Source organism: Ahaetulla prasina, chromosome 7, assembly GCF_028640845.1.
Source record: "Ahaetulla prasina isolate Xishuangbanna chromosome 7, ASM2864084v1, whole genome shotgun sequence".
In the NCBI taxonomy this organism is placed as follows: domain Eukaryota; kingdom Metazoa; phylum Chordata; class Lepidosauria; order Squamata; family Colubridae; genus Ahaetulla; species Ahaetulla prasina.
Genome location: NC_080545.1, coordinates 37,409,938 through 37,435,081, shown reverse-complemented (window position 1 = coordinate 37,435,081; position 25,144 = coordinate 37,409,938). Strand labels below are relative to the sequence as shown.

Sequence of the window (25,144 nt, the reverse complement as noted above, 5' to 3'; positions counted from 1 at the left end):
TGGAATGGGGCCCCCCACACACACGCAAACAGCTGCAGAGTTTCTTGGGATTTGCAAACTTTTATCGTCAATTCATCCCCTCCTTTGCTCAAATTGCTTTGTCAATCACCAACCTCTTAAAAACTAAAGGAGATATAAAACCCAAACCATCATTACCTCTCGAATGGTCAATGGAATGTCAAGCAGCATTTGAAAAGTTGAAACGACTGTTTGCTGCTGAACCTATTTTAAAACACCCCGACATGGATGTTCCTTTTGTGGTACAAGCAGATGCTAGTGATGAAGCAGTCGGAGCCGTTTTGCTCCAAAACAATGCCAATGGTAAACTACAACCTTGTGCTTTTACTTCTCGAAAATTGACTGAAACTGAAAGAAGGTGGGCTATTTGGGAGAAAGAAGCATTTGCAGTTCATTGGGCTCTTCGCACTTGGAGACAATTCTTAAAAGGTTCCAACCATCCTTTTGAATTTTGGACTGATCACAAAAATCTGGAAGCGCTAAAAACTCCTAGAAAACTTTTGCCTAAACAAGCCCGCTGGGCTCAATATTTTAACCGTTTTAATTTCACTTTACATTACATTCCCGGAGGAAAGAACTTTTTGGCAGATGCTCTTTCACGTCTGCTCCAATACAATGGTACACACTCCGAGGTGGTATGCCCAATACTTCCCATTCAGCAATTAGCAGCTCCGGCTATAATCCGAAGCCATACCAAAACCGAAACATCACTACCAGATGAATTAACTAAATCGTTCAAAGAAGCTCTGAACACAGATTCTTCTTTCCTTTTTCTTTCTTTTTTAACTTTTATACCGCCCTTCTCCCGAAGGACTCAGGGAGCCTGCATTAAAACAATTTATATACACACTAAAATAACAATTAAAAAACTTATTCCATAAAGGCCGAAATTAAAACCGTCCAAATTGACCATATAAAATACCCAGTAAAATACAATTAAAAATTAAAAATTTAAGAATTTAAAAATGTAGCAGTTAAAAAATCAGGCCAGTCCCGCTTGAATGAATAAATAAGTTTTCAGTTCCCGGCGAAAGGTCCGAAGGTCAGGTAATTGGCGTAAACTGGGGGGAAGTTCGTTCCAGAAAGTAGGTGCTCCTACAGAGAAGGCCCTTCCCCTGGGGGCCGCCAGCCGACACTGCCTGGCGGACGGCACCCTGAGAAGACCCTCTCTGTGAGAGCGCACGGGTCGGTGGGAGGCATGTGGTAACAGCAGGCGGTCCCGTAAGTACCCGGGCCCTAAGCCATGGAGCGCTTTGAAGGTGGTAACCAAAACCTTGAAGCGCACCCGGAAGACCACAGGTAGCCAGTGCAGACTGCGCAGGAGTGGTGTTACCCGGGAGCAACGTGGTGCTCCCTCAATCACCCGCGCAGCTGCATTCTGGACTAGCTGAAGTCTCCGAGTGCACTTCAGGGGTAGCCCCATGTAGAGAGCATTGCAATAATCCAGGTGAGAAGTGACGAGAGCATGAGTGACCGTGCATAAGGCATCCCGGTCTAGAAAGATGACTGGTTCTTGACTCATTTGCAAGAATGCACGCTCCGTGATGGACTAGCTTGGATTGGAGCAAAACTATATGTTCCTCTATCACTCAGAGAAACCATCCTACAACGATGCCAAGATGCTAAAATGGCAGGACATTTTGGGTTTGTGAAAACCTTGCACCTTCTTAAAAGACAATTTTGGTGGCCAAGTCTTAAAAAGGACATTCAATCGTATATAGCAAGTTGCCCTGTTTGCACATTATCTAAAAGGCCTCCAGGAAAACCTCCTGGATTACTTCAAACAGCAGCCCGGCCAGGAGCTCCATGGAAAGAAATATCCATGGATTTCATAGTTGAACTGCCTGAAAGTGCAGGCAATACTGTAATCTGGGTAGTCACAGATCTGTTCTCCAAACAAGTCCATTTTATTCCATGTTCCAAAATACCTTCTTCAAAGACTCTGGCAAAGTTGTTTGTGCAACACATTTATAGACTCCACGGAGTTCCTGAACGCGTCATCTCAGATCAAGGAGATCAATTCACTTCTCAGTTTTGGAAAGAGCTTTTGCGACTGATTGGCTCCGCCCAAGGATTAAGCTCCTCCCATCATCCCCAGACTAATGGAAGTTGTAACGCTCGAACTCGGTACTAGAACAATATTTACGTTGTTACATTAACTACGGGTCTGGATGGGGAGAAACAGACTCAATCCATCCAAGACTGAGTGGCTGTGGATGCCGGCATCTCGGTACAGTCGGCTGCAACTGCAGCTGACTGTTGGGGGTGAGTCATTGGCCCCGACGGAAGCGGTGTGCAACTTGGGCGTTCTCCTGGATGGACGGCTGTCGTTTGAAGACCATGTGGCGGCCGTCTCCAGGAGAGCTTTTTACCAGGTCCGCCTGGTTCGCCAGTTGCGCCCCTTTCTGGACCGGGATGCCTTATGCACGGTCACTCATGCTCTCGTCACTTCTCGCCTGGATTATTGCAATGCTCTCTACATGGGGCTACCCCTGAGGTGCACCCGGAGACTTCAGCTAGTCCAGAATTCAGCTGCGCGGGTGATTGAGGGAGCACCACGTTGCTCCCGGGTAACACCACTCCTGCGCAGCCTGCACTGGCTACCTGTGGTCTTTCGGGTGCGCTTCAAGGTTCTGGTTACCACCTTTAAAGCGCTCCATGGCTTAGGGCCCGAGTACTTAAGGGACCGCCTGCTGTTACCTTATGCCTCCCATCGACCCGTATGCTCTCACAGAGAGGGTCTTCTCAGGGTGCCGTCCGCCAAGCAATGCCGGCTGGCGGCCCCCAGGGGAAGGGCCTTCTCTGTTGGAGCACCTACTCTCTGGAACGACCTTCCCCCCGGTTTGCGCCAAATATCTGACCTTCGGACCTTTCGTCGGGAATTAAAAACTCATTTATTTATTCAAGCGGGACTGGACTGATTTTTTAGATTTTTTAAATTTCTAAATTTTAAATTTTTAAATCTTCTGTAATTTTATATGGGGTATTTTAGGTTGGTCAATTTGACGGTTTTAATTCGGCCATTATTGAATAGGTATTTTAAATTGATTTTTAACTTTGTATACTTATTGCTTTTTATCTTGGCTGTACACCGCCCTGAGTCCTTCGGGAGAAGGGCGGTATAAAAGTTTAATAAATAAATAAATAAATAAATAAACTATCAACAAGACAATTGGGCGGACCTACTACCTTTTGCAGAAGTAGCCTACAATAACTCAATTCATAGTAGCACAGGATTTACTCCTTCTAAAGTAGCTTCAGGCCAAGACTTTGTTCCCATCTCAGAACTTCCAAAGGAAAAAACCACGGTTTCATCATTGTCAGAATGGATAGATCAAATACAAAGCACATGGAAAATGTGTACACTTTTGTACACTTTATATTCAGTAGTTAGATTGCAATGGGGTTTTTATGTGTAATGTAAATAGCTCATGGATTCAGGTTAAGTGGAGAGGGCCCTTTAAGAGTGTCGTCTGACATGAGATCAAGGGGAGGGGAGATTGATGGTTGTAATCAGCAAGAATGTTAGAGCGCGGGCTTTTCAACGGACATTGCATTCCTGAGATGATTTACAGCCAGAGACCGGCGGAAGAAGATTACCACGGGGGGCCGAGAAGGAGCTGGCATTGGACCAGACCTGCCTGACCTCTTGGGGGAGGAGGGACTAACGAGGGGATATGGAATGTTAGCCATATTTTGTCTCAGATCCAACTATATACTGCTGCAGTCTGGATGTATTTAGTAAAAGTACTTTTCTTTATTTACAAATAAAGTCAAGGTGTATTCTTTCCTAAATATAATCAGAGGCAGCCTGACATGGTCCTTTTGGACCACCCGCCCCCCTGTGATTCTGTTAAAGCCACTCAGACAGCACAAATCAGCTGTCTGACGGCTTGAAAACCTTTCCCTCGGGAGAAGAGGGAAAGGTGAGCAGCCGGGTGGGGGTAGAGCTCCCCAAGAGCTCCAGGAATAACTCCCTGTTTAAACCTGGCAAATGCTCCAGATCCGGGAAGCTTCTGCATTTTTGCAGAACAAAGCGCTCGCGACCATCTCTGCTATCAAGATGAAGATATTCTAATTACTTTAAGCAGATGGAACGGAGGCAAGAGGCAGGGTGGATGTATGCCTTAGACCTCATCTCGATCTTCGAAAGGTATTTGAGAAGAAGGAAAATGGCAGATTTGGTTAATGAGGCGTGAAAACGAAACTTAAGGAAGGAAGTCTTTGTTAACATCATTAGCGCTTTGTTAACTTTGTTTAAATTTGATGGATTTTATATTTAAGTGAAGAGATTTTCTTAAAGAGAAAAGCCGAAGGTTTATAGAACTGATTTACCCATTTCAAATAAGTTGCTTGAAAATATTTGACTTTGTTGCAATTTATAAAGTTAAAGTAAGATGGCTTCTAAACAAATACAGCCTGCTGATTCTAAGAGAGCTGCCTCGCTAGTTCAAATACACAAACTACAAGAGAAGTTGAAAGAATTTCTGAAGGCTCAAATTTCTGCTCGAGACAAAAAACTTAAGGAAATTGAGGAGAAATTATTGGAAATTAAAAATTCTGCTACAGCTGAGAATGAAGATTTACAAGTAGAAGTGAGGTCAGCCTTTATGACTATGATTGAATTTATAAAAAAGCTGGATGGAAAAGTGCATGAGATTGATCAAATTAACTTGAATTTAAAAAGTCAAATAGAGGAGCTTCGGAACAAGGTGGATAAAGCAGCTGAAGAACGGGTTTTATTACAATATAAAACAATGGAATCTGCATTGAGGGTGAGAGGTTTAAAAGAAAATAAGCAAGAGAATCTAAAAAAGATATTTGCAGAAGCCTTTTCACAGGTGATTGGACTGACATCAGTGGATCTTGAAAATCAAATTGAGAAAATTTACCGTGTTAATTCATGGGTGGCAAGGCAGAGACAGCTGCCAAGGGATATAGTGATTTATTTTATATCTAGGAAGATTAGGAGTGAAATATCGCAAGCCTCCTATAAAAGCAAAATTCAAATATTGGGTCAAGAGGTTTTGGTGTTGAAAGAAATTCCTTCCAAAATATTGAGGGACAGAAAAGAAGATGCTTTTTTGGTAAAAACCGCCAGGTATGGTATAGATAGAATGTGCCAGCCGGATTAACAATAAATTATATGGGAGTATTGTCTTAACACAGTTACCAAAGTAAGAGCTTTTTATATTGAGATATTGAAGGCTGGAAGTTTACCAGATTTAGAAATTAAGGTGGGAGGAGAAGTGGAAATGGTTTAAAAAAGGGAGAAGGAAGTAAAGCAAACATAATTTGAAATTGGGGCGGTAACTTTGGGAGAAGAAATACAGAAAATAGCAGGGGAGGAGCAAAGGATGGTAATCTTTAAAAAAGAACAAGGAGTAAAGAAGCAACATTGTCAGATGAAAAGTGTTTCCTTTTATGGGAAAGGGTAAATTGTAAGTAAAAATTTCTGAACATAAAAGAAATAGAAAGGATAATGTGCATTTGTTTGAATCTGTAAGTCAAATTTGGGTGTATTATATTTATGCTGTTATTATTATAGATGCTGGATTTATCTATTTTGGATAAAAATTGAAAGTAAGGAAGGATAATTTAAATTCCTTTTTTATATAAAATGTTTTATAGATGGTATTTGGAAATTAAGTTGGGGTGTATTTGTTTTAATTTGCAAGTAAAATGAGGGAGATATATTTTATTGACATTATTTTATTAATGGTGGATTTAGTTTCTTTGGATAAAAATTGATGTTGGGTTTAAAGTGTTGGGGGCGGGGAAATTAAAATAAAAATTAAAACAGAAAGGGAGTTGCTTAAGGTTAAAATGTTAAAATGGTTATAAAATATTTGTAATTTATTGTGATGATGCTAATGTAATATTGGAAGATGAATTATATGTTTGTTATCAAAGAGTAGAGGTTAAAAATATTGAACTGGTTGGAAACTTCAATGTACCAGATTGAAAACCCACAAGAAAATATACCGGAATGAAGAAGATGGACTGACTATATTTAGAACAATTATTGGATGAAGAAAAATCAAATATTTTATGAACGAACATTTCCTTCTTTTTTGTTTTTCTTTATGGAGAAGGAGAGTTGAGGTTTTAGGGGAGGGATGGGAATTTATGGATAATTAGGGTATTCTAGCTTATGATTGTCATTGTATACCCTGTATTCTGCTCTGGGAAGTCTGGGGTGGGTTGGGGGAGGGGGTTGATGGTGGGTGCAGGGAGGGGTGTGGGATGTAAGGGGGAAAATTTTATTGTAAAACTTTTTCAATAAAAAAAAATACGAAGGGGAGTTGGAAAAACAAACAGAAGCATCTAGTTAAACTGAAATCACACCTTTGAAAATAATTCAATGCATTTCTGGTCACTGATGCTGTAATAACATGCTGTAGAACTTCTCAAAGTTCAATAGACTTCTCTTTTTTCATAAAAAGAGGAAAGTAGTTGTAAAAATTGGTTAATATGCACAATTTCCACATTTCTTTTGGATATTTAAATTGGAAATAGTAACTATTTCATTATGATAACTAATACAATATTTTTATTCTTTTGCATTTTTGTATTTTAATAGCAGAATAAATTGTAGCACTTTAGAATAAAAATATGCAATCATAGTGTAGATCATTGCACAGAATGGGTAATTCTGCACCTCAAAGTGGGAAAATTTGAATCTATTTGGGTGTATCTAAATATGTCAAACTTCAAAATATAGCAGCTTTAATTTGCAGCCACAGCTATATAATCAACCAACATCCATCCATCAATCAATAAATAAATGGGAATGTTGGTTCAGCTAAGTGTCAACTTTCCTGTCAATTGTGCTTTCAATTAAACTACCAGAGTAATAACATTTAGGTTGCGGGAGGATTGTGAAAGCAAGGACAGAGTTTAGTTTACCTCATAGGTAAACTAGGGGAACTCATCAAATTTGCAGATGACACCAAGCTGGCAGGAATAGCCAACACTCCAGAAGATAGGCTCAAGATACAGAAGGATCTTGACAAACTTGAACATTGGGCGCTATCTAACAAAATGAAATTCAGCAGTGAAAAAAGTAAGGTTCTACATTTAGGCAAAAAAAAAATGTACAGGTACCGTGTATGTGGTACCTTGCTCAATAGTAGTAACTGTGAGAGGGATCTTGGAGTCCTAGTGGACAACCATTTAGATACATCTCGCTTGGATTACTGCAATGCTCTCTACATGGGGCTCCCCTTGAAGAGCATCCGGAGGCTTCAGTTGGTTCAGAACGCAACTGCGCGGGTAATAGAGGGAGCCCCTCGTGGCTCCCATGTGACACCCCTCCTGTGCAGACTGCACTGGCTACCTGTGGCCTTTCGGGTGCGCTTCAAGGTTTTGGTTACCATCTTCAAAGCGCTCCATGGCATAGGGCCAGGTTATTTACGGGACCGCCTGCTGCCACCGACTACCTCCCACCTACCTACTACCTCCCACCTACCTACTATCTCAAGGGAAGGACTCCTTAGGGTGCCGTCCGCAAGGCAGTGCCGACTGGCGACACCCAGGGGAAGGGCCTTCTCTGTGGGGGCCCTCACCCTCTGGAACGAGCTCCCCCCAGGATTACGTCTACTTCCAGACCTTCGAATCTTCCACCGCGAGCTTAAGACACATCTATTTATTTGTGCAGGGCTGGCCTAGGGTTTAATTTTAAAATTGATTTTAAACGGGGTTTTGTACTTTTAACTATAGTTTTAAATTTGGCCTAATGGAATAAGTTTTTTAAATGTTGTTTTAACATGTATTTATTTTATACTTTATGTTTTATAAGGCTGTAAACCGCCCTGAGTCCTTCGGGAGATAGGGCAGTATAGAAATTTGAATAATAATAAATAAATAAATAAATAAATAAATAAATAAATAAATAAATAAATAAATAAATAAATAAATAAATAAATAAATAAATAAATAAATAAATAAATAAATATGAGCCAGCAGTGTGCAGCAGCTGCCAAAAAAGCCAAAATTGTTCTGGGCTGCATAAACAGAGGGATGGAATCAAGATCACGTGAAGTGTTAATACCACTTTAAGTGGTAAGGCCACACTTGGAATATTGCATTCAGTTTTGGTCGCCACGATGTAAAAAAGATGTTGAGACTCTAGAAAGAGTGCAGAGAAGAGCAGCAAAGATGATTAGGGGACTGGAGGCTAAAACAGAAGAACGGTTGCAGGAACTGGGTATGTCTAGTTTAATGAAAAGAAGGACTAGGGGAGACATGATAACAGTGTTCCAATATCTCGGGGGTTGCCACAAAGAAGAGAGAGTCAAACTATTCTCCAAAGCACCTGAGGGTAGAACAAGAAGCAATGGGTGGAAACTAATCAAGGAGAGAAGCAACTTAGAACTAAAGAGAAATTTCCTGACAGTTAGAATAATCAATAAGTGGAATAACTTGCCTGCAGAAGTTGTGAATGCTCCAACACTGGAAGTTTTAAAGAAAATGTTGGATAGCCATTTGTCTGAAATAGTGTAGGGTTTCCTGCCTGGGCAGGGGGTTGGACTAGAAGATCTCCAAGGTCCTTTCCAACTCTGTTATTATGTTATGTTATGTCATAGATTCTACAATCATTATTTCCCAATCTTACATCTTGTGCAGCTGTATAAATGTTTTTTCTGAGCTATACTGTATTAATTATATGATCTAGGTTAGTGATCGATTTTTGTCATAGAAAATTTCCATCAAATGTATCCATTATATTTCCAGCAAAATTCTGGCAATCAATTCCACCATGTTAAGAAAGAGGCATCATTGTTCTTTATCATCACCTTTTCTTTTTAAATTTAAAAATCCCCTTCACCTATGTTTCTGAAATTTGGTATAATGTTCTCTACTACATAAATGCGAGTCTTAGATGATAAACAGATTGACAGACATAGATATTAAAGATAATCAACTCATTTCAATCATGCCTCAATTTCTATGAAATAAGACATGCTCCCATTGCCAAGAAAATTATTGCCAGGCTACACATTACATCTTATTTCCTTTACAAGGGATTGTATTTTTTATCATCTCCCACAATATGGGAGAAAGGAGATTTGCAGTTTGCAGCTGGAGGTATAATATAAGATATCTAGATATACTATATGAAAGTACCTTTGGAATGACCTAGTCTAGAGGGATTCATTCCCAGACACATATCTTTCCCCAGATTTGGCTTCTGCATGCCATCTTTTAAAATAATCTCTACATTCTATACTTTAAAATGATTGCACAAGTGACTGTTGTCCACAAATGACATGTGGCCACTAGTATCAAGAAGTAGACATTCTCATTAAAGTTGGTTATTAATTAAAATATTCAATCAGCAATGCTGAAAAATAAAATATTTTACCAGCAATAATCTAAAATATCAGTGGTCATACTTTTTGTGGCATTTCTCCTATTTTTTCCCAAGCACAGCTTTTTTTTTAAACAGTGAAGTTATGTGAACTAAATACCACGGCACTGAAAGATGTGATTTAGCAAAATGAATTCTGATACTTGGAGCTTGCTAGCTCCATAGCAACCATTTCACCTCAATGCCTGTGCAGACATGCTTTGCATTTCTAGTTCATTTTCACAGACTTGCTCTGTTGTTTATCTTTATTGTATTTGTGCAAACTCCAAACTAGCACAAGAATATTACAAAGGAGAAAGATTTGTAATGGATATTTTCTCTTAGGGAATTTGGCTATTTTTAAATTCAAAAAGATAATGTTCTTATATTACACATCAAGTGGTTTTAAATATAGCTAATTTCCCAGAAATTGGATTTTTGCCTGATAAATATAAGGTAAATATTTAAGAGAAGGAAAACAAAAATTTTATATTATTGACTTTTTCACATCCTTCTTGTGCTACTGTGTAGTTCTAGTACAATTGGTGGTAATAATTAAAATAGGCTTGATGTACAAAGAAATTTACCTTCCTGCAAAACAATAGCCAATTACTATTTGACAAAGAGGGCTTACAATTTGCAAAGTGATTATTTGTTAGCTAATGAAATTCATGAAATATTTTGATATCTAATAATACAAAGCAAACATGCAAAGGAAACAGAATCTACTCATATATTTGTTTTTTGCTAGCAATAGACTATTCATCTATGGCACACATCAAAATAGTACTGACTGGAATCTCTCCACCATTTTTAGAAGCAGCAGTTTCCCCATCACACTAAACATGGGTCTTGTCAAAAATCTTCTGTTTTAATGTTATGATCTATACTTGTTCTCTCTTTCTAAACATAAATATTTAAGATTTAATTGATTTAATTTAATTATATTTCATATGTTTAATACCATAAAACTCATTTAATGAAATATTCCCATACAAAAATTAATGTAGTGAGATAATTACGAATAGTTCACAATATTTAGTTATGTTATTGAAAAAGAAGTAATGTTATTTCTTTCAAAATCATTTAAATATCCTTATGGTCAGACTACCATATCATGACTCCATAGATGGCTTATCTTTGGAAGATGAAGATAATATGATGACTCTTGACTCAAGGCAGTGAATCTTAATAATTAATAGTTCTGCCTCCTAGTGGTTGGGAAAGTCTGCTTCCTTTGACTGAAAGCCAAATTCTCTGGTAGAACCTCCAAGATCATAGGACCATCAGTGATCCAGTATCAAACATCAAAAGGATATGTGACAGAAGTGACAGAAAAGACTGTGAGTGAAATGTTTTTTTAAAGCTAGTATGCTAGTATGCCTGACTAGCTCAGTACTTTAAACAAGATTGTACACCATCTAAATGTATAGGCCTATTTGTATAATATAGGCCCATTCATATAATAAGCCTTCAAGTGAAATGACGAATGCTAGAAATCACAAATCATATCTACCTACCACTTCTGATTCAGCTTAAGCATTTGAACTGTTAAACCTTGGTCCAATCTTTGGCTACGTTCTAAATTTAACACTCTGGCCTATTCTGAATTCTTGCCTAGGTTTTACTATTGTTACTGTATTCTATTTCAAGTACCACATCAATCATCACTATGAAACACAGCTATAGAAGCAATGTTAAAAATGGTATTATTTAAATATAGAAATCCAGTGCCCTGACACACACAAGAAAGGTTTTTTGGACAGAAGGAAAATGGACCTACAGCTTTTACTAAATTTTAAGTTGCCTTATCCCCATTGTTTTAGTAAAATCCTTTTAAATTTAAAAAAATGGGAAATTAGTGCTTCTGAAAATGTTATTGAGGTAAAGTACCAGGCAAGTTTTAATATAGCTGTAAAATGTCATTCCTCAAGTTTTCCTCTTGAAATTAAATCTGCCCAACATAGGATTTTTCAGTGTAATTCTGTACCTTCCGAAAACACTGATTTAACATTAATTTAAGTAGATCTAACTTTGCCCCTTTTATCTTGCCTTAATAGCCCCCAGGCTATAAAATATCTTAATCATTATGCATGCCTCATAGTGGGTGGTATTTTAATCCATACTGTGGAATGCTGAGATAATTCAGGGGTTGCAATAATCATTCTCTCAGAGTTTAAGAAGAAATATTCTTTGGATTAATTTCTATAGCTATAACAATTTTTTTCTCAATCAAATAACTTCCAGGGATGCTGGTCAATCAGCAAAAGTAAAAAGCATATAAAACTATTTGTGTTTATAAAAATATTTATTTTTTTTAACTGGAAGGCTGTATCTCCCTTCCCAAGAATTCATCATATAGAATACATCATGACTCTATATGTTTGGTTATGTAGCTTAGAATACATAATCAGACATCTGAATTACATACACTGTTCTAAATATCAGACTTCAAATTTACTTCATTTTTGACATGCTATAATGAAATAAGGGCATTTTATTTCATCTGAATATTGTCTCACATTCTGCAATTATAGTTAATGATATAAATAAATCTGTTTAAAAGCTTTTCTTTCCCTTCCAGCTACATGTTGGAGAAAAGGGACAGATTGAGAAATCGTTTTTCACTTTCTTTCCTCACAGGCATTACTTGAATCAAATTAAAAGCATGTGAAACAGATTTAGAACTCCAAGCAGTGTCACACATTAAAAAAAATATTATACTTAATAAATGGGTTCATTAGGCAGGAGTCAGAATCAAAGAAAATTTTTAATGTTATATATAAAAGGGCTCTTGTATTTTTAAAGTTACATATAAAAGGGTTCTTGAATTCAGTGAAACAGTGAAACAATTATGAGCATCAGTGTACAACTCTCCCAGCAGACTCTCTGCCATTAAAGTTTGTCAACATATCTTGAAACATGCAGAATACTGTCACAGATCACAGTACAACTAATACCTTCATTGTCAGGTTAAAGCCATTCAGACTCATGAGAGTGCTTGAATTACAGATGCTTCACGTTTTGTGAACTTTTTGGCAAGGAGCCCATATGTATGTACATGTAAACAGAGAGTGAAATATAACAATCACATGAAGTAATATCATTACCAGATACTGTTTAAATTTATTGTCTAACTGAACATTAATTAAATGTATGATTTAAGTACATTAGGTATGCATCCGTAAATGATTAGTTCTATTCATCCTTCTACAAAGAACTTTGAGCATTTAAAATAAAATATTACAACTAACCTGATGAAGGTCATTACCCAGTGCATATTCTTGGAAATAACCTGGTGCTGCAGATGATGCTCTGATAGCTTGCCACAGTTTATAATGGCAACCACCAAGATAGTGTGACTTTACTCCAGGGAAGTGATTGTAATTTCTAAATACAAAGGCTTTCAGTGGTGTTCCTCTGCTTACAATAGTGCTTATGGCAGCCACCTAATTAAAAAAAAATACTAAATTTTATCCAATTATAGCTGCTTACCCAATTATTGTTATCCCTGCCTTACAACAATCAGCTATTGACATTTTAGATCAATCTAGGATTACATCATTCATATTCATACTTATATATGTATATTTATAAATACACACAAGCACATATATACAGCAACACACATATACAGAATAAATGGGAGATAGATTAAAATATTTCCATTGGATCTATATTATTATATTTATTTATTGTTTAGATATATATATACACACACACACATACATACACACACACACACACACACACACACACACACACACAAAAGATGTGGTGGCCTTATGGTTAAGCACTGGGCTTGTTGACTGGAAGATTGGCAATTGGACCTAAGCATAACATGATGGGGTGAGCTACTGTTCTTGCCCCAGCTCTTGCCACCCAAGCAGTTCAAAAGCATACAAATGCAAGTAGATAAATAGGTACCTGTCAGCCTGCTTACTATTGGCTGCCATAGTAACGGGGGAGGGGGGGAATGTATAGGTTTTGTGGGGGGGAAGCGAACTGGTGGAGATGTCTTGTGATGTGACCAAAGGGGAAGAAAACGGAAGAATATTCTCATCGTCTTCCGTGCAGCTGAACAGACTTGTTGATAGTCAAGGTCAACAAGAACACCTGGGGGGGGGGAAGCAAAAACCACAGCATAGCCAGAAGAGATGCCTAAAGCTCGACCAGGGCTAGTGCAGGCTGCTGGAACTCAAGTGGCGGCCACAGCCCAGGCCCCCCTATGGGGATGGGCTAGTCCCCTGGAGGTGTCAACTTCCAAAAGTTCCTCAGCTATCAGTAAAATAGAGAGGAAATCCCAAGGCTTTGGGGTTCTTCCTAGCCCAAGTGTGGAACCATATGCAAGGGTATGGGAAGGATTTTACATCAGAAGAGGCACGCGTGAGGTGCATTACCATGGCCCTGGGGGGCACAGCAGCTGAGTGGATGTTGGGTCTCCTTAATGAGGATTCTCCCTTGCTGAGGAATTACGACCAATTTATGACGGCCCTCCGCATACAGTTTGATGACCCCTTAGCTAAGCGAAAGGCTATAATCAGAATGAAAACTATACATCAGGGGCAGAGATCAGTGTCCGGATACACCCAGGAGTTTCACAAGCTGGTGTGTCGTATGAGGGGGTAGTCCCAGGAGGCCCTGATAGAATGTTATAAGGATGGCCTCAATAAGGATGTCTATGAAGACTGTTGTTCCTGAGCCCCCCACCCCGAGACCTGCAGCACTGGTATGTGCTGGCAGCCAACGAAGCCGTCGAGGTGATGGGCCGGTGTCTTGAGGCCGTGCGGGTGTGGATGGGGAGGAACAGGCTCCAGCTCAACCCTTCCAAGACTTAGTGGCTGTGGGTTCTGGCGTCCCAGTACAGTCAGCTTACGCCATCGCTGACTGTGGGGGGGAGGAATACTGACCCCCAGGGGAAGGGTGCGCAACTTAGGTGTTCTCCTGGACGATCAGCTGTCCTTAGAAGAACACTTGATGGCCGTCGCCAGGGGAGCATTTTATCAGGTTCACCTGATTCGCCAGTTGTGCCCCTTCCTTGATCGGGACTCCTTACGCACGGTCACTCATGCCCTCGTCACTTCCCGCCTGGACTATTGCAATGCTCTCTACATGGGGCTCCCCTTGAAGAGCATCAGGAGGCTCCAGCTAGTCCAGAATGCGGCCACACGGGTGATAGAGGGGGCACCACGTTGCTCCCATATAACACCCATCCTGCGCGGCCTGCACTGGCTGCCGGTAGCTTTCTGGGTGCAATTCAAGGTGCTGGTTACCACCTTTAAAGCGCTCCATGGCTTAGGACCGGGGTATTTGCGAGACTGCCTTCTGCCACCGATTGCCTCCCAACGACCTGTGCGCTCCCACAGAGCGGGCCTCCTCAGGGTGCCGTCGACCAAACAATGTAGGTTGGCAGCCCCCAGGGGGAGGGCCTTCTCTGTGGCGGCACCAGCCCTATGGAACGAGTTACCTCCAGGGTTACGCCAACTCTCCGACCTCCGGGCTTTCAAACGTAAACTAAAGACTTTATTATTTCACCGAGCGGGACTAGCCTAAGAATGTATTTTAGCGAAATTTTAATGGGTGTTTAATCGGTCTTCGGCCGTTTTAGTGATTCGGCCACTAAATATTTGTTTTTAAATTGTTTTTAAATAGCGTTTATTTATTATATTTATATCATAGTGTTATGTGTATTTTAATATTGGCTATACACCACCCTGAGTCCTTCAGGAGATGGTGCAGTATAAAAATGTAATTATAAATAAATTATAAATAAAAGTGGAAATTGACCTGGGCAGAGATCGCTACCATGGGGGCCGCACCTGGATCAAGCCTTCCCCTTCTTTCCAGAAAAAGGCTCCTAGAGTTGCCAGAGGGGGGCCAGCTTCCAAGCTCAGATCCACACATTGGTTCAGATGTGGGAAGGAGGGGCATTGAGCTGCTGATTGTTTCTCCAGATTTGGCTCCAAGCCGATCCCTGCTGGAGGGAAGAAAGACGACAAGCTGCCAGCAAAGAGCTGTGAAACAGCCCTGAAGAGCGTGGAAGTCATTGAGTTTGTTCCCCCATGCCTGGAGGACTTGGGAGCTCCAACCACCCCAGAGGACAGCAAAACCGACACCGACGATGACCCTCTGTAAGTCAGCATGTAGGCATCACGACCATCCTGGTGGAGCTAAGGGTGCCATCATCTGGTGCCCAGGGAAGATGCTAGCCCCTCTTGGACTCTGGTTGTACTAGGTATATAATCAACCCAGAGATGGTGGAAAAAATGGGACTGAGATAAAGGACAATGAAAGTGCCCATTGCATTTTGCCAGTTGGATGGGTCAGTAGCTGGAGGGGGCCCAGCCCACTTTGTGACTGAACCAGTTGAGATGTGGATGGGAGACCACCGAGAGACTTTGAGCTTTATCATAGCCCCTGGAATGGAACCACCCCTCTTGCTTGGACTGCCCTGGCTCTGAAAATGGAACCCTCATGTGAATTGGAGGAAGGGTTTGTTGCACATCCACTCCACCCAGCATTGGAAGGAAGGGAGAAAACCCTTTTGCATGGTCAAAGCTGCAAAGGAGCTGGCAGTTGGAGTGACCGAGCACATTAATGGGAGGAAAAAATTCCTAAGGAATATTGGAACCTCAGGGAGGCATTCAGGGAGAGGGCATCAGAGTGCTCCCACCCCATCAGCCCACGGACTGCAGCATAGAAATCCTCCCAAGGGTGAAGCTTCCTAAATCAAAGATCTACTCCATGACCCCTGGTGAGCTGGAGGAGCTGCGAAACTTTATTGATAAAAACCTGAAACGGGGCTTCATCCAACCAGCTAGGCCATGAGTGGTCACCCCGGTACTGTTCCAGGAGAAAAAAGATGGCTCTCTTCGTTTATGTGTCGACTATAAAAATCTAAACGCCATTTACATAGAAAATGTTTACTCACTGCCCCTTATGAAGGACATGTTAGATCACCTGGCCAAGGGGAAGATTTTCACTAAGCTGAACTTGAGAGAGGCTTACTACAGAATTCGAATTAAGGAACGGGATGAATGGGAAACTGCCTTAAATTGCCCTCTGGATTGTTTCCAGTTTAGGGTGCTCCCCCTTGGACTACAGGGGGCACTGGCGGTGTTCATGCAATTGATTAATGAAGTACTACACGAACATCTTTACAAGGGGGTCCCGGTCCACCTAGATGACACTCTTATTTACACTGAGACCATGAACAAACACTTGAAAATAGTGTGGTCAGTCCTGAAAAAACTCAGGGCTGCTGAGCTGTACACAAAATTGTCAAAGTACAAGTTTCATCAGAGTAAGATTGACTATTTGGGTTACCGCATATCGAACGAGGGGATAGAAATAGATCCGGAGAAAGTCCGGGTGATCTTGGAGTGGGCGTCTCCACGCACTCGCAAGCAGCTGCAAAGCTTTTTAGGTTTTGCCAACTTTTATCAACAATTCATTCCCTCGTTTGCAAAAATTGCATTACCAATTACCAACCTCCTAAAAACAAAGGGAGAAGCCAAACCAAAGCCTAGCTGGTCACTCAAGTGGAGTGCCAGGCTGCTTTTGAGAAACTGAAATGACTGTTTGCAGCAGAGCCTGTTCTTAAGCACCCCAACATGGAGGCCCCTTTCGTAGTCCAGGCCGACGCCAGTGATGTGGCTGTGTGGGCAGTGCTAGTTCAAGCAAATGCTGATGGAACTTCACAATCCTGCGCCTACACCTCCCGTAAATTAACTGAAACCAATAGGAGATGGGCAATCTGGGAGAAGGAGGCTTTTGCTGTCTACTGGGCCCTGTTAACCTGGAAGCATTTCCTCAAAGGGGTGAAACACCCTTTTGAGGTGTGGACAGACCATAAGAACCTAGAGGCCTAAAAATGCCCCGGAAGTTGTCACTCAAACAAGTCCGTTGGGCACAACATTTTAATCACTTTAATTTCTCTCTGCGCTATCTCCCTGGGGAAAGAACTTTATGGCAGATTCTCTCTCGAGATTGCCTCAATACAATAGCACACAGCTGGAAGTAATCCGCCCAGTTATTCACTCGAAGCAGCTGGCTGCTCCTGTTATCACTGGAGCCCAGGTGAAAAGGGACCTGAACCTTTCCACTGACTTAAGCGAGCAGTTAAAGGAAGCACTAAAAACTGATGATTAGTTCATACCCCATTCCAACGAATGTACTCTTTGTGATGGTCTTGCATGTGTTGGGGCTAAGTTGTACATCCCCGCCAGCCTGAGGGGAGCAGTGTTACAACTATGCCACGATGCAGAAGCCGCTGGGCATTTTGTATTCATGAAGACATTACACTTAGTTAAACGATAGTTCTGGTGGCCCTCCCTAAAGAAGGACATAGAAGCATAAGTTGCTAGCTGCCTTGTATGTGCTTCTACAAAGAGGCCACCTGGGAAGCCACCTGGGAAGCCACTTCGGTTACTCCAGAATGTTGCCAGACCTGAAGCTCCTTGGAAGGAGATATCCATAGATTTTATTGTTGAACTACCTGAAAATGGTGGAAATACAGTCATTTAGATGTTTACAGATTTGTTCTCCAAACAGGTGCACTTTGTACCATGTCCCAAGATTCCCTAATCAAAGATGTTGGCTAAACTGTTCATTCAACATGTGTATAGGTTACACAGTGTTCCTGAACGAATAATTTCGAACAGAGGGGTTCAGTTCACCTCCCACTTCTGAAGGGAGTTCCTGCGGTTATTAAGCTCTGCCCAAGGGCTAAGCTCCTCCCACCATCCTCAGACGAATGGGGCTTGTGAAAGAACTAACTCAATACTAGAACAATATCTCAGGTGTTATGTAAATTATCAGCAAGATAATTGGGCAGACTTACTACCGTTTGCAGAGGTCGCTTATAGTAGTAGTACTGGTTTTACCGCAGTCAAGGTGGTGTCTGGTCAGAACTTTGTGTCAGCCCAGAACTACTGCAGGAAAAACCTCAAATCCCTTCCTTGGAGGACTGGATTGAGCAGCTTCAGATTACTTGGCCTGTAACTTGTAAGGTGTTAGACGAAGCTCACCGAGCTCATAAGAAACAGGCTGATAAGAAAAGAGCTATATCAAAGGACTACCAAGTGGGGGATAGGGTTTTCCTCTCCACTAAGTACCTACAAACTACCCAAAAGTCAAAAAAACTTGGGGCTAAATATGTAGGCCCTTTTCCTATTGTACGAGTTGTAAACCCGGTCACAGTACAGTTAGTTACCCAAAACCCTCTGGAGCATCTGCCCAGTGTTTCATGTTAGTTTATTGAAACCTGAACATACCTTGATTCACCCAGACCAAAGCCCCCCTCCAGTTCCCCTCCTCATTGAAGAGAGCAGCATTTCAAGGTCCAAGAGATCCTTGGTTCTAGAAAACATAGGGGGAAAGTACAGTATTTGGTGGCTTGGAAACATTTCCCTTCCTCTCAATCTGAATGGGTGAATTAGCGATATGTCAGAGCTCCAAAACTTTTAGAGTTATTCCACTCCAAATACCCTGATAAGCCTTGATTGTATTATTGTATATGTATTTTCTGTGTTTTTATACATTTGGGAGGTATTTACCCTGCCCATTTTATTTTGTTTTGTTTCCTAGGACTAAAGTCTCTTCTGGAGGAGGGCCGAATGTCAGCCTTTATGATGCTTGCTTGCTATTGGATGCCATAGTAACGGGGGTGGGGATGTGTAGGTATGGGGGGGAAGCAAGCTGATGGAGATGTCTCGTGAAAGGGACGAAAAGGAAAGAATATTTTCATCCATCTTCTGTGCAGCTGAATGGACTTGTTGATAGTCAAGGTCAACCGTTCTGGCATGCCATCTGAAGATGTACCTCACATGACACCTTGGGGAGCTTGGGATTGGACATTCAGCCAGGGTCCTTGGGGGGAGGGATATGGGAATATTTCCAGTATGTAATTTTCATGCCTACTGCCTCAGATCTTGCTTTCTTTTAATTGCTATCAGTTCATGTTCAGAAAAAGTACCTTTCTCTGAAAACATGGAGTTGGGGTTTTTCTTTCTTGAGTTTTGAACGGAAGCACACCTGACAGTACCACTTCCATGGGAAGTGTTCTGTGTACCTCGGCATGACCACAGAAGTGTTTTTGAACAATGACGGCTCCCTCGGCTAAGAAATGGAGATGAGAACTGCCTCACTGAGTTGTACACCACTGGTCAGGGGAAACCTTTACTTTAAAAAAAATTTTTTTTTCTAGGCAGAGTTATGTCTGAAGGCATTACCGGATATGGTTTCGAGTTCATATTTGAAGAAGAAATAAAATGAGCCCTCTGCCCCTCATTCCATCATTTGTTCAGCCTTTGTCATTCGAAGTCATGTAATTTGCTCAGTTTTGACATTCACATTGTAAGTATTTTTGATATAGTTGAATATAACAGACTGGGAAATTATGTTATTACTGAAAACAAAACAAATCTTCCTATTTTAACACAATGACAGTCACACCACACACAGCCTCAAAGCATGCTAATTGTTACTATTTCTGAAGGAAGTTCTGTCCTAGCCCTCCATTAGTATAAAGTAGTTTTTGTAAGAAAAAATAAAGTTGTACATAAAATGAAAGTGAACAAAATCTTTATCATGTTTCAGAGATTATAAATTAGAAAGGAATGTATTATTGTTCCCCAGAATAAAACAATAAGCACTGGGTCTTCAAGGCTTCTGTACAGTGATGGATACAAATTGACCAATTCTGCAGTGAATTATTACTCCTAGTAAGTCACCAAACAAACATTTTTATATATTTCCTAGAGCACAGACTTTCCTTTGTCAGTGACATTTTCTCTACCTCTCTAGTTTTTCCACATGCCCAATCACAAAATGCAAAATGCTATTCAATCAATTAAGTTAACAAATACAAAAAGTCTCTTGTATCTTCTAAGCAGTTTTAACGACCTTGGGGTAAAAAGCTGGGGATTAAAATCAAATACATATGTGAAGCTGAAATATGATGAAATATTTTTTCTTGTGAGATATCAGCAGTGCATAGTTTTGAGTGTGTTGAGATAGCCAATACTTTTAGAAAATTAATGAAAGAAAGCACACTAAACTTCACTGTGTTAAAAATAATTGTTAACATGGGTTGAATTATTATTCTGTCAATCTAACAATGTTAAAAAAATAAGTATAGTGACTCGATTTTACACAGTTTTCAAAGACACTTATAAGTCTCTACAAACATAATAAAATATGGCCAAAAATTTTAGAGTAGGAGAAGCTAGTTTAAAAAAGCAACAGTTTGAAAATATCCTGGAACTGGCTGGAGTTTATTGAGAAAAAATGCTGAGAAAAACTTTCTTAATGGATTCTATAGGAGAGGCATCTGATTGTTCCATTGTAAACTCACTACTCCTGGTTCATATGATCCAAAATAGACCACATGTAGCTTACTCTCTGCTTCCCAATGTATATATATATCACAAAACATGCAGAAACAATGGGGGGGGGGAGAAAAAAAGAAGCATCATATATGCAATTTTTTCTGTCACAGTCCCACATTTATAAACTATAAAGGGGTGTATGTACTGTATGTGCATGTGTATGCATGTATCTATTTGTATATATGTGTGTACATCTGTGTGTGTACTCCTTAAATTATTAAAATAGGAATAGTTCATTAGATGCTATGTTGTGCAACAGTTATCATAATCCTTTACTTTAAAAGTTTGGTGGCAGCAGCTGACAGGAATTCAAAAAAGTTCCAACTAGACTTCCGTTGGTGCCACTTTCCTCGCTGGGCGCCTAATCAAGGTGCTCTGTGCTGAAATCTCGTAAAAGCCGGCAAAACAGCGCAAATCAGCTGTTCGCCAGCTTCAACTTCTCTCCCTGGGAGAAAGGGAGAGGATAGAGCGGCGGGAGAGTGATAGATCTCCTCAGGGGCTTGGCTTTGTTAAGCAGAGCCCCGGAGGGTTGAGTCCCACTGAAACCCTGCCGAGCTCCGAACTTCAGCGCGCTCCTGCAGAAGCAGGAAAAGAAGAAAGTGTCCATCTCTGCCCAATCGATTTTTTCTATGGATTTCTACATGCAGATGGAATAAACGCGAGTGAATAATTATTGGATCGCAAGTATTTTTGACTTCCTGACTTCTACCCTTTAAAAAGTGGGAAATTTTTTTTTTTTGCCTTAACTGTCTGTTTAAAATGAGAGGAAGTGAAAGTGAAGTGAAGTGAAAGTGGAAGCTGGCTGTGTAAATAAGAAACGTTATTTGTGGATTGCCACGAATTGAGCTCTCCTATACTTAAAGGGGAAAACAAAAGTTTAAAACTTAAATTTCGTGACTTTTAAAAACTGAAATGACTACAAAACCACCTAAGACTGCTGGCAGAAGGGATCTGAAGTAACTTTGGGAGATATGCTTAAAGAACAAGGGAAAGTGTTTGAAGATAGGTTTAAGGAGTAGATGGAAAATAATGAGAAGAGAAGAAATGAAATGAAAGAGAATAATAAAAAAATCAACTGAACGCTGATGACACTCAGCTGTACATCTCCACCCCGAACCACCCCAACGAAGCCGTTGATATGATATTTCATTTCATTTCATTTATTTGATTTTTATACCGCCCTTCTCCCGAAGGACTCAGGGCGGTGTACAGGCAAATAAAAAACAGACAAGACAATATTCTATAAAATGCAAGATTAAAAAACTTATTATAATTTGCCTAAAAATCCCGGTGTCTTGAAGCCGTTCGGGTCTGGATGGGGACAAACAGACTTCGACTCAACCCATCCAAGACGGAGTGGCTGTGGATACCAGCATCCCGGCACAGTCAGCTAATTCCATCACTGACTGTGGGGGGTGAATCGTTGGCCCCCAGGGAATCGGTGCGCAACTTAGGCATTCTCCTGGATGTATGGCTGTCTTTAGAAGATCATTTGACGGCCGTCGCCAGGGGAGCTTTTTATCAGGTCCGCCTGATTCGCCAGTTGCGCCCCTTCCTGGATCGGGACTCTCTATGCACAGTCACTCATGCCCTTGTTACTTCCCGCCTGGATTACTGCAATGCTCTCTACATGGGGCTCCCCTTGAAGAGCACCAGGAGGCTCCAACTGGTGCAAAATGCGGCTGGGTGGGGGATAGAGGGAGTGTCTCGTAGCTCCCATGTAACATCTCTCCTGCACAGGCTGCATTGGTTGCTGGTGGTCTTCCGGGTGCGATTCAAGGTTTTAGTCATCACCTTTAAAGCGCTTCATGGCATGGGACCGGGATATTTACGAGACCACCTGCTGCCATCAGTAGCCTCCCATCGACCGGTGCGCTCTCACAGGGAGGGCCTTCTTAGGGTGCCGTCGGCCAAACAATGTCGGCTGGCGGCCCCCAGGGGAAGAGCGTTCTCTATGGGGGCTCCTGCCCTGTGGAATGAACTACCCATGGGGCTACACCTACTCCCTGATCTTCGGACCTTTAAGCGCGAGCTTAAGACTTTCTTTTTTCATCAAGCAGGGCTGGCTAATGATAAATTTTAATCGAGGGTTTTTAGTGGGGTTTTTTAATGGGGTTATTCTATTCTATAATTTTATCCACGTATTTTAAATATTCAGCTTATGGAATTAGATTTTTAATTATATATTGTATTTTAAATTTTTTGTAGATGTGTTTTATCTATGCTGTACACCGCCCTGAGTCTTCGGAGAAGGGCGGTATAAAAATGTGAATAATAAAATAAATAAATAAATAAATAAGAGAAGATATTTCAATGGCTTTTCAAGGTTTGGCAAAAAGACTGGAGGGATTGGAGGAGGAGATGCAAGAAATTGCCCAGTCAAACCAGCAATTAGAAAATAAAATGGGAGGAATGCAAATAAAATTGGACAAAAATGAAGATCAAGTGGTGGTGATGCAGTATAGGATGATGGAAGGAGCATTGAGAATTAGGGGTTTACAAGAGGAAAAAGGTGAAGATTTAAAATTTTTTTTATCAGAAGCCTTGACTGAATTTATTGAATTTGATCCACAAGAGGTTGCTTATCAAATTGATAAAATATACAGAGTTAATTCCTGGATTGCTAGGCAGAATAAACTCCCTAGAGACATTATGGTTTACTTTGTGAAAAGAACAATGAGAAACCAGATTTTGTAAGTTGCATATCAGAAAAACCTGAAAATAGGAGAACAGGAGTTAAAGGTTTTGAAAGAGATTCCTCCCAAGATGCTAAGGGACAGGAAAGACTTTATAGTTTTTACACAAGAACTTAAAAAGTACCAGATTCAATTTAGATGGAAAGTTCCAGTTGGTCTCACAGTGTATTATCAAGGAAGAAGTTATCGTATTGATACTGTGCTTAAGGCCAAAGATTTTCTTTCTACTATGTTGAAAGTTGAAATAGAAGTAATAGAAAAAAGAATTCAAGAGAGTCAAATGAGTGTGGAAATGGAGGTGACCCAGTGATGTTATCATCTGAGGAACAACCACAAGAACAAAGACTGACGAGGGGAGCCCTTAAGTGTAAAGAAAAGGAGCAACAAATTCAAAGCAAAAGTCAGGATTCTGCGACAGAAGTGGTGGGAGAGGCAAGGCCGAAGATACGGGAGGATGATCTTCAGCTGATTGCTCAAAAGCTTCAGGAGGCCGGTAATGGCAAATAAAATTCTGACTTGGAATGTCAATGGTTTGAATTCAGCTCAGAAAAGAAGAAAAATATTTCATTATTTGAAACAATTTAGAAATGATGTGATTTGCTTACAAGAAACACATATTAAATTATCAGATCAAAAATATTTGATAAATTCAAAATTAGGTAAACATTTTGTTGCTTCAGCTTTGGATAAGAAAAATGGCATAGTGGTATATTTAAGAAAGGATATACCAGCTAAGTTAATAGAGGCAGATATTCATGGAAGATATGGAACACATGGAAGACGGAAGATATTCATGGAAGACATAGAAGATATATTGCTATTGAACTTACATTCACCAGTTTAGGGTGACCCGCTCCCGCCTCTACCAGGGAGCACGAGAGGACCCCTTGCAAGGGCGTGCTGAGGATTTTGGACAATATCTGCACGATAAAATCTCTCAGATTTGGGATGGTCTGGACTCGGATTGGGTAGATTCGGGCGGGATGACGGAGGTAGGTCTTGAGGATGTTATCTGGGAAGAGTTTGATACTGTGGCTCCCGAGGACATGGACAGGATACTGGGGAGGCTGAATGCGACCACATGTTTATTGGACCCGTGTCCCTCCTGGCTGGTACTGGCCACCCGGGAGGTTACACGAGGCTGGCTCCAGGGAATTGTCAACGCTTCCTTAATGGAGGGTGTCTTCCCTACCGCCTTGAAAGAGGCGGTGGTGAGGCCCCTCCTCAAGAAGCCCTCCATGGATCCAGCTGCTTTAGCGAACTATCGTCCCGTCTCCAACCTTCATTTTGTGGTGAAGGTTGTTGAGAGTGTGGTGGCGCGACAGTTCCCCCGGTACCTGGATGAAACTGTCTATCTTGACCCGTCCCAATCCGGCTTCTGGCCTGGGTACAGCACGGAGATGGCATTGGTCGCATTGGTAGATGATCTCTGGAGGGCTCGGGACAGGGGTTGTTCCTCTGCCCTGGCCCTATTAGATCTCTCAGCAGCTTTTGATACCATCGACCATGGTACCTTGCTGCGATGGCTTGAGGGGTTAGGAGTGAGGGGCACCGTTTTCCAGTGGTTCTCCTCCTATCTTTCTGACCGGTCGCAGACGGTGTTGGCAGGAGGGCAGAGATCGGCCGTGAGGCGCCTCATGTGTGGGGTGCCACAGGGGTCGGTTCTCTCGCCTCTTCTGTTCAACATC

At 41.1% G+C, this 25,144-nt stretch overlaps 1 protein-coding gene across 4 annotated transcripts in view; it reads right to left on the bottom strand.

Moving 5' to 3' along the window:
- The window catches only part of PNPLA8 (patatin like phospholipase domain containing 8), a 67,798-nt gene that overhangs the window by 20,214 nt on the left and 22,440 nt on the right, over positions 1 to 25,144 (bottom strand). For 3 of the 4 annotated variants that reach the window (XM_058191831.1, XM_058191829.1, XM_058191830.1), the window contains one exon: positions 12,625 to 12,819. The exons of the other annotated variant lie outside the window; for it this stretch is intronic. In XM_058191831.1, coding sequence (XP_058047814.1) covers positions 12,625 to 12,819 — 195 coding nt within the window. The remainder of the gene's footprint in view (positions 1 to 12,624; positions 12,820 to 25,144) is intronic. 4 annotated transcript variants of the gene reach the window in all.